Raw genomic sequence first — 10,705 nt, forward strand, 5'->3', positions numbered from 1 at the left:
AACAATTCAAGTTCTCGAAATGAAGGAAATTTAACTTGACAATATCTGCCCGTGTTAGTGAAAGTCGATTGTTGTTAAGTTTCTAAAAATAATGTTGGACATACATACAGAAAAAATTATTCTGCTCTCTTACTTTTGGACAAAGTTAAAAATTCGTTGTAACGTGAGTTTTAACTTTCTTTAACGCCTAAATTGACCATCTTTCCATAAAATGTCTTGATTGAATATTAAAAGATTAATTTAATTGATGAAGCGGCGTTAATTTATAGTTTGTTACGTTCAGTTGCATTGTTTTTACGAAGCTTCGTAAGATGAATAAGCTCAGATAATTCCATCACTTACGATTTTATATTCGAAGATTAAAAATCAATGAAGGAATTTAACAAAACCTTTTATCGCATTTAAAAAAAAATATATAAAAATTTTTATTATCAGATATACTATTGGCTGATTCTCTGTGAAATCGAATGGCCAAAAAAATTTTTTTTCTGCAAATATGAAAAACTTGCTGTTCCCGATGTCAGAAATGTCCCCAAATTTTATTAGAATTTTTGGGACCATCTATCACTCTTTTTCAGGGGCCCGAAGTTGGCCATTTTAGGGTTTTTTTGAAATTCATGAAAAATCACAAATATTAAAATAATTCCTGGATCAGGGTAGAATGATTCAAAAGTAAAAGTGCCCAGCAACTTTTTTGTTGGAAATTGTCCAAATTTTCAGAAAAAAAATATGCCAAAGTGATTGGAACAATCTAGGTAAGTGTAAAGCAAAAAAACTGCCAAAGGGACATAAATGATGAAAATCTAATCGAGTTCGAACCGGACTTTCATTTCCTAAACTATGTAAAAAGCTTCCCAAAGATGTCAACTAATGCCTGATAAAGTTTTGTAATGGGTCTTAAAGTTTAACGCAATGTAGACAACAATGTATGGCGAAAAACGTGCAAAAAGGTCAAAAATGGGCCTAAAATGCCTAAAATCACCAAAAACAGCCATTTTCAGCCTTTTTTTGCTTGTTTTTCGCCACACATTGTTGTCTACATTGCGTTAAACTTTAAGGCCCATTACAAAACTTCATCAGGCAGTAGTTGACATCTTTGGGAAGCTTTTTACATAGTTTAGGAAATGAAAGTCCGGTTCGAACTCGATTAGAATTTCATCATTTATGTCCCTTTGGCAGTTTTTTTGCTTTACACTTACCTAGATTGTTCCAATCACTTTGGCATATTTTTTTTCTGAAAATTTGGACAATTTCCAACAAAAAAGTTGCTGGGCACTTTTACTTTTGAATCATTCTACCCTGATCCAGGAATTATTTTAATATTTGTGATTTTTCATGAATTTCAAAAAAACCCTAAAATGGCCAACTTCGGGCCCCTGAAAAAGAGTGATAGATGGTCCCAAAAATTCTAATAAAATTTGGGGACATTTCTGACATCGGGAACAGCAAGTTTTTCATATTTGCAGAAAAAAAATTTTTTTGGCCATTCGATTTCACAGAGAATCGGCCTATTACATTAAAAAAATTACGAAACTTGCAAAATCAGTTGAATATTTCAATACAATTTCAGTAATTTAACATTGCAATAAAAGTGCATTGTTTCAATCTAAAAATACAATTTTATAGTTATGATAAATAGAATAAAATCAGCAAACACTTCGTTTTTAAATTTCTGCAGTAGCCAATGCCACTACAGTGGAAAAAATTTAGAAAGCATAAAATTTTCGTCAACTTCTATAAATTGTGCTGTCGAAAAGATCGAATTGGACATTTACATTGATACCATCTGGACATCAGATTAAACTTGAGTAAACCCATCGTTTATTGGTATTTATATAATTGGTGACGAGGCAGAATTGAACGATGAGACATCTGTGTCAGTTGGACGAGTCTGATGGTCGTTCTTGGGCAAATTAGGTAAAAGATCTTCGAAGGAAACAATGATATTTGTAGACAAATTTTGACATGCTAAAATTCGTAATCTTCCCTGAAACTTCAGTATAATTTTAGAATCATAAATTGTATTGACAATTTTCCAAATATTTACTCACGTTAAATCAATTATTAATCTTTTTATCCGTTCCCGATCGATTACGGGACGATCAATGCTTTCCAAATATGATCTTATTGCTTCCAAGGGACTATTTACATTAAAAAACTCTGGCCGTTTAAAAACCGATAGAATCTGTTTGAGTTTCCTTTCATCTGGTATTCGGTCAGCTGGAAACCCACACAGTTTATTATAAGCCTCGATCGCTTTCTGTTTGTCGCCACGATATAACTTTTCATATTCTTTTTTATCTCCGTTACGGTACAGGACATGTTCAACACAGGTGACGACCAATATGATGTTACATACAAAATACAGATCAACTGTCTTGAAATTATCAACAGAACAAATTCCATAAATCGCTTCTTTGAATTTATTTAATAATTCAGGAGTAACGGGAATACTACCCGCATATTTTCTCACTGACGCACGTAGCATAGCTGTTAAAACTGCTGGGTCTTCTAAATTTTCTTCTTTAATGTCGTTGGCAATTATGTACTCTCGTAATTTAATAATTGCCCCTGCATCACGTTTTAACATCTTTGCATCCATTAAAAATAAATCTAGATCCATTTTTTTTTTTTGGTTCAAATGTTTGCATATTGATGGAACTATATTCTTTATCCAATTGTATGTTTGATGAACACCAAAAAATTTTTATCTAAAATGAATTAAATAATATTATAATTTAACTTTTAAGACGTCCGAGTATAATCTCGGTTCTATTATTACTGACAGTTACACAAACGTACTCTCAGCTACATGTCAACATCGTATTCTCACGCTCGTACACGTGTAAGTATGTACGAATACAAATACGAGAACATAATTTCAACTTTTCTTTTAACTCGACCCGACAAAACCCAAGTTTTAGTTATGCGTTGAAAGAAAAAATATTGTTTCGATAATTGAAAATAATTTTTCAAACTCTACGCGCAACATTGCAAGAGAATAGGGCACAAATGTAATCCTAAATACCTTCCGGATTTAATTAAAATTATCGTTTTAAACGATTTATTTTTTTTAAATTTATTCCAAAGTCGCTCAGAAACTTTCCTCGAAATGATTTGTCTGGAGAAAAATTAATTCCAACGAACGCGAAAATCTATTTGAAAAAGCTGCGAACGATACTTTAGTGTTTATTAGCGCTAGGACATGTCAAAGTTTTCATTGACGTTTATCGGTCACGAGCATGAGAAGAAAAATCAAAACGATATATATAGAATATAGTAAAAGCTCCTCTTATCAAAATGCGAGCAAAGAGGCGATGCTCTCACGATGACAAAATGGGATTTCAATATCAAGTAGGTTCGTCGCAATGCAGTTGTTACATTACATTATCGATATGTGGTTGATTTCAGTGATCGAGACAAACGCATAGTGAGCTGTGATCACATCCGATCTAATCTACGAAGTCAATTTCGGGTGTGTTTACTCTTGCTTCTTTTGTCCAAGAGAGTATTTTTTAATGCGAGTCCGTGAACACTTTGTCAAGTGCGCGAGAAATAATAAATAAACGTTTTTCACTCTCGTTGGATATGCTTCGAAATATATTTTATATTTTGATTTTATATCATTTAAGGATGTTGGTAACTAGTCGAGTTCGACTACCAAGTTGAAACTTCAGGATTTGATAATTGAAAATCCGTTAAAGAAATCTTTATCCTTAAAAGATGGTTTGGTTAAAAAACAAAAGTCATGACCGTCAACTGTCAAAAATCAATTTCCTTATTTATTGTTTTTTTAATAGTGCCTTATAATTTCCTTGTAACGTATTTCCTCGTAAAAGGCAAAATTGATGGTTTTTTTCGAATCAGTAGCTCATTTTTCCACGAATTTTATGGAGATGTTCGAGTGAGTTGAAACGTGTGATTAAAATCAATTTAAGGTTCCTATAGCTATTCGTGCAACGTTTTCAAGGTATATGGATGTTATTTTTTCCTAGCACTCTTCAAATGAGAAAAAAATATTAAAACTATCGAAACAATTTTTAGTGAAAAATCGTTAGTTTTCAAATGCTTTTATCACAGACAAATTTAAACGTATCGAGACGAATTATATTTAGTCGTATGAAAAAGTTTCTTGTTCAAGGAAATATATATTTTGAATATGTTTGAATCAATAAGCCTAATTAAAAATTGTGGTAATAATTTTTTCAAAATATTATATAGGTGCCAATATGATAGTCTAGCCCTCATTACGTCTTGAACAATTATTTGGCTGTTATTATACTGACGAAATCAATCCCGACTTCTATTCAGCATCACTGAAATTGTTCTTTTTGAAACTACGAACTACACTAAATAGTTTTTGAATAGAATAATTACATAATTTAGTATAATGATAGTCGCAGTCCTATGTGATCACGTAAAGTTAACATTAATTTGTATAAATACTCGATCTGCCTAATTGATGTAATCAATACACTGCATCAAAAAAGATGTTTACGAACATTTTGTTATGAGCATGAATAAATTAAAAAATATCACATCGAACAATTCGTATACGTAATCATATAAAAATTTAGCTATTTATTTCATATATAATTTTAGAAAATGGATTCATCAGAATATTAACCGTCAATATCAAGCAAAAAAATATCATCTCGAGATAAACGTGTTCCATGTTTTCTCTGACATTAAATGTCGTATAAGAATAATTCCTCGATACTTCTAAGGAGGCTCGAGCAAAATTGCATTTGTAAGCCACCGTACTAAAACTTTGGGAAATGATTCTTGACAATCATACAAATCGATAGCAAAAAAAAGAATATGTGTTAACGATCTTATTTAAATGATATATCAATGTAAAGTTCTGTCTGCGCGATGCGGCCACTGTGCAAAAAATGGTACAAATGGGCCAATATATTTTATTTCTTAAATTTATTCAATTATTTAATTGGAGAAATATAAATAATATCAAATATTAAAACAAATTGTAATAAATTTGTAAAAAATCATTTTCCGAAATTTCAGTCCCGTGACTCACAAAGGCATTATCGCTCAAGTCTTCTAATATTCTAAGATTTTTATAACGTATAACACTTTTTCGTCAAGTTCTTCATTTTCGAGTTATGAAAACTAATTATGTTCTTAAAATAAATATAATTTAATTTTTTACGAAAAATTTGAAGAGAAAAATGTCTCTTGTGATTTTTCTCTAAAATGCATATTTATCGAGTTACAAGCGATTAAAAAATAAAAAAAAACGCAAATTTCGTGATTTTCGATCGCGTGTAATAACACGAAAAAACAATATTTTCGATGTCGTCAGCTCTTTTTATCATTCAGACATCCCTCTAAGGATTTCTAAGGATGCACTAACGATATTACACAATTAATTTTGAGCCTTCGGGTACGAGATAGCATCGCCATGGTATGAGAGCGCAGAAAGCGAAGCGTCGCGACGCGCCTATCTCCGCTGTACAAATTTCATACAAAATCGCAAAAAATGAATTGTGTAATTGAACAATAAAAAGCGAAATTCAATTTTAACGTTTTATTGGTAAGTTTTTCAATTCATAGGATGATACAGGATTTAACACAGTAGTGTCCCCTTAAACTGTGGCTATTGTTGTAAAGAAAGCCGAGTGACTGTTGGAGCGTATGATGGGATTAGAGGACAACTCGAAGAAACAAAATAAAATAATCAGCGAAAGCAGTGAAGTTCCAGCTAAGCTAGCTAGTGTGTCTAAGCACCAAGTAGTAGCTAATTTTCTTAACGATGAAGTAAAATATCTTTTCGCCGTCATTTAATTCAAGTATTATATAGTGTGGCGTTGCGCACACGTGAAGGTGCAGCCAGCAGCTGCAGCTTCTCGAAGTAAAAGCGATCAAACAATCTTTACTAATCTGTACTTTCATATAACATAATAAAGATAACCATCGATTGATCAGAAACGGAAATATAATTTAAGACTACTGCTTCCAGCTTGTTTTTTTTTTTTTTTTTCATTCAGAGCAGACAGAAGTAATATTACAAATGAACCATATTGCAACCCTTCAAACATCGCAGATCGCTTGATAAATCTCTCGTAAAATTTTCACAAAATCTAAAAAACTAACAAAAAAAAAAAATTCGACTTATTAAATTTCTACAAGTTGTGCTCGATCTATAAAATTTCTTGACTTATTATGAGTCTCCAATATTGTTTTTACATTATATATTAATTTATTTAGTATATATAATATAGAAATATGATAATTTGATTTGCAAATCCTGTAAATGAAACTTTTAGGTTCAGCGGTAACTTTAAAGCAAAGAAGAATCGAAAAATCATAAAAATGTTGCAAAAGAATTTTGCATCGCGCTGTATATCGTAACATCGATCGATGGATATTAAATTAATAATTAATTAATCTTCATGGGACACACCTATGTTAAATCCTGTAATATCGTATGAATTGAAAAACATGAAAATGAAACGTTGAAATTGAATCTGTTATTGATATAAAATTATGTTTTTTTAAATGTTTTTGCATTAGAAAACATGTTTTTAGTAGCTTTTATTATTTGAATTAGTCCAAAATGTATAATTATAGTATTATACATAAGGGTGTACCCCTTTTTTAAATATTTCGAATAAAAAGAATAGAATAAAAGATATCGCAGGAGCCGAGTGAAAAATTGTTAAACAGTGTCTTCTTGCAGATCTGTGCAAAAGATGGGTGCTGAAATCGAACATTTTCAGCGCAGAGTAGATCCCTGAAGGCTTTTTTTGCGTTATTTTCTTTTTGCACTAGTAAATTATCTTTTAAAAGGGTAAACATATTTTGTTTCGTGAGCCTTTACAATGAAATTTGCTGAATAAAGAGATACAAGCTACGGGTCTAGCCCCTAGACTCTAGGGGTCTGCTATTTAAAGCTAAAGAATTACAAATAATACAAGCATGAAGCAGATGAAAAGTTTTGCGATTTTTTTCCCACAGGAAGAGTTCAGGGATCTACTCCGAGCTGAAAATTTTTGATTTCAGCACCCATCTTTTGCACAGATCTGCAAAAAGATACTATCTAACAGTTTTTCACTCGGCTCCTGCGATATATTTTATTTTATTCTTTTTATTCGACATATTTAAAAAAGGGGTACACCCTATTATACAATATACTATACTTATATTATTATGTACAATATATTATACAATATATTATACAATATACAATATTATATAATATACATACTGATTAATTATGCCTAAGCCCTGTGCCACATGAATCTGAATGAAATTATTGACTAATCTTCATCCTAGAGGTCTAACAATTTTTGTCATAACATTCATCTTCGCTTTTATGAAACACTACGTTTCGCGAGAAATAAAAAAAACTTTTTTCTTATATTGATCTATGTTCATGACGATGCCTCGTTAATAAAGAAGTCAAGATAATGAAGGTCGAGCCTGAAGTTTATACAAAATAACAGCCAGTGTTTGAAGTTTGATTAATTGGGAAATATTAAGCGCAGCTTTTATATGTGCTTGGATCGTGTATGCCGCACCGTATATACACATATACATAAACCTATTACAATAAGATTACCTGAAACTTCGCTGATTTCTTTTTTCTGTTCCTTTGAGTTTTGCTTTAATCCCATTATACGCTCCAATGAGCCCTCAGCTTTTTTTTCTAAGAATAGCCACAGCTTAACCAAACAGCTGTTACTAATATGGAAAAAACTAAGGATTATTGAAGTTTTCGTTTTATAAAAGATAATTAATTAAAATTAGTAAGTGAAGACTACTGCTTTCACCTTTCAAAAGTACATCTACTTTTTTCATCTGTGTGCACGCATATGTTTATCCCCGCTACTCGCCTCTCTTTTTCTCTCGCTTCGCTTCAAACTAGCTTGTATTAGGCAAACCCCAGAGCGCCAGATTCAATTAGAACTTGAGCACGAGTAGTCGTAGCAAAGCTTTTGCAAGTGAAGTACATTTTTTTCAAATTTTAATATAAAAAACTGTGTGTGCTGTGTGTGAGTGCGTAAACATGAATAGCAGCTTGAAAAAATTATGGTTCTTGTGGGACAACGTCAACTGGGAGAACAAAAGAAAGCGAAATCTATTTCTTCGCAAATTTGATGTATTATTCACCAATTGGAAGCACCAACTTCCCAATCTCCGAAAAATTTTTCGGCCGAACGAAATAGATAAGCTTCTCTTGGAGGCTACAAAAGTAGGCAACAGTCGAGGACTAAGGATAATTCAATTTGTGGTTGGCACCGGCTATAAAGATAAGCCCGAGGTAGATAAGAACGGCAAGCCGATATTGCGTCGGATGACACTAATGCATTGGGCAGATAAAAACTATTCCTCTGTCCAGAGCAACGTGATGTATTGGCTTCTTCAAATTTACAATAGAAATAGATTCGATTTGAATTACGTCGATGAGTCCGGATTGACTCATTTCCATTTGGCTTGCAAGTATGGCTGCTACTTTGAAGCCAAAATGTTTATAAGATTCGGACATGATCCCAATCTTCCTGTGCAAAAAACAGGGGATACCCCTCTTCATTTAACGATAAGCAACGACGATATGGACTCCTACAAGGTGATTAAATTGTTGTTGAGGAAGGGGGCCGATCAGAATTCGGTCAATGACAAGGGATTGACACCGCTGCACTATATTTGTATGAAAAACTTTGTCTTTGATTATCATTATAAATCGTGGAATATATTTTTTAAAACAATTGACAGAATAAATAAACTGGTGCAGATTAATTCTCGGGACAACTGCGGTAACTCACCATTACATTTTTTATTGAGAAACGTTTCATGCTATCAAATCCAATTGGTGCGACAGCTGCTGATGAGAGGCGCTGATCCTGATTGGGCCAACGAGGAGGGACAGACTCCACTGCACCTCATTTGCATGAGACACTACCTACCTAACCAAAATTTTATTTTTCTGAAGACATTCTTCGAGATTGTCAACGAACTTAATAAACCGATTCGGGTCGATGTCCGGGACAAGTTGGGCCAGACACCTCTGCATTTTGCCGTGGCGAATCTATCTCTGAATGTCGTCGATTTTCTGTTGGATAAGGCCGGTGCTGATCTGTCCAATTTTGATTTTCCTCCCGCGAGTTCTTTTGGTAAGAAAATCAACCCGGAAGATGATCAACATCGGGTGCCTGGCGTTTGATCGTGCTCAAACACCTACAGAAAAAAGGATATCAACCGAGACAAAGCGACGTGCTGACGATCATGACGTTGTACGCTGAGTATAATATGTTCCAGAAATCGACGGTTCTTAAAGAATCCTGGTGTAACAACGAGGAGTTCGCAAGCAGGGCAAAAGAGATAACAATCATTCCTAGTCTGTCACTGTACGAATTGATTCAATTACCACTGCACGAAGCGGAAGAAATACTTACAGATGAGATCTACTGGTGGTTAGTAAACTCGTGGCAGTTTATGCCACAAAGGCCTAGAGAAGCTTGCACTGTCTATCTGTGTGAGATGATGTCGAGAGGATTTTTCCGGGCGTGGACACTATATCCTTTCTGGGAACTGATACGTTATCGACTGCCAATTGAGTGCTGTGAACCCATCATCAATCAGCTAATGAATCAAGATTTATATAACATTTTATTGGCAGCAACAGTCAAAAGCTCATAATGGCAACAAGGAAAATTATTCTTCATTTGTAATGGACAAATGTAACTTAATGTTGCAGATTCATCAAATTATACAAATAAATGAATTTTCAAAAATATTCAATTCGATAATTTTATTAGATTTCAATTTTTAAAGTTATAATTTTATTTAAATTTTTTTGTTAAAGATTACAGAACGTAATCGTAATAATTGAGATAATTTGTCATACAATTATTTTTCGAATACTAATAAAAATATTCAACCTTTCCCTATGGTAAAAGCTATCTATTTAAATTAATCACATTGAATTTGTTTTCTTGTATGCACTTATTTAAACGTTTTCTACTATAAAATTGCACCGAAATGTTTGCAAAATGGGGTTTTCATTCACTTTTTGCAAAGGAAAAATTGTTTAAAACATGAATGCACCCGGTATAAATTTAGGAAGAATATGATGAGTGTTTTCAAGTATAAAAACCTAAAATTTCAACATTGTGGACAAACTCGAGTAGTTAAACAACATACTTAAATTATATAAAATCCAAATATAAAAAAAATTTTCGAAGAATATTCAACGCGAGTGAAAAACGTGTATAAGCTCTCGTCAATGAAACACACCTAAATGAAAACTAGCGCTAAGAGACGTCAAAGCATCGTTCGCAGCTTTTTCAAATGGATTTTCGTTGTTATTTTATGCGTTCGTTGTAATTAATTTTTCTCCAGACCAATCCCTTCGAGGAATAGTTTCTGAGCGACTTCTGAATAAAATTAAAAAATAAATCGTTTGAAACTATAATTTTAATTAAATCCGAAGCATATTTAGGATTGTATCAGTGCCCTATTCTCTTGCAATGTTGGGCGTAACGTATGAAAAATTATTTTTAATTATCGAAACAATATTTTTTTCTTTCAATGTATAACTAAAACTTGGATTTTGTCGGGTCGAGTTAAAAGAAAAGTTGAAATTATGTTCTCGTATTTGTATTCGTATATACTTACATACGAGCATGAGAAAGAATTCGTACATACTTACGTACGAGCATGAGAATACGATGTTGACATTTAG

General features: G+C 32.7%; 1 protein-coding gene across 2 annotated transcripts; it reads right to left on the reverse strand.

Moving 5' to 3' along the window:
* Nucleotides 1-1,486: 1,486 nt before the first annotated feature.
* Nucleotides 1,487-2,775, reverse strand: LOC106653728. Of its 2 annotated transcripts, none has more exons than XM_014373265.2 (2): nt 2,052-2,775; nt 1,487-1,987 (listed from the first exon to the last, which is right to left on the reverse strand). In XM_014373265.2, the coding sequence occupies exons 1-2, from the start codon at nt 2,621-2,623 to the stop codon at nt 1,969-1,971; spliced, it is 591 nt and encodes a 196-aa protein (XP_014228751.1). In that variant the 5' UTR covers nt 2,624-2,775; the 3' UTR covers nt 1,487-1,968. The 2 variants fall into 2 exon arrangements, with proteins under 2 accessions (XP_014228751.1, XP_014228750.1); XM_014373264.2 differs by having other exon boundaries at nt 1,487-1,993.
* Nucleotides 2,776-10,705: the final 7,930 nt, after the last annotated feature.

Source organism: Trichogramma pretiosum, unplaced genomic scaffold (genome assembly GCF_000599845.2).
Source record: "Trichogramma pretiosum strain Unisexual culture from Peru unplaced genomic scaffold, Tpre_2.0 scaffold21, whole genome shotgun sequence".
Classification (NCBI taxonomy): domain Eukaryota; kingdom Metazoa; phylum Arthropoda; class Insecta; order Hymenoptera; family Trichogrammatidae; genus Trichogramma; species Trichogramma pretiosum.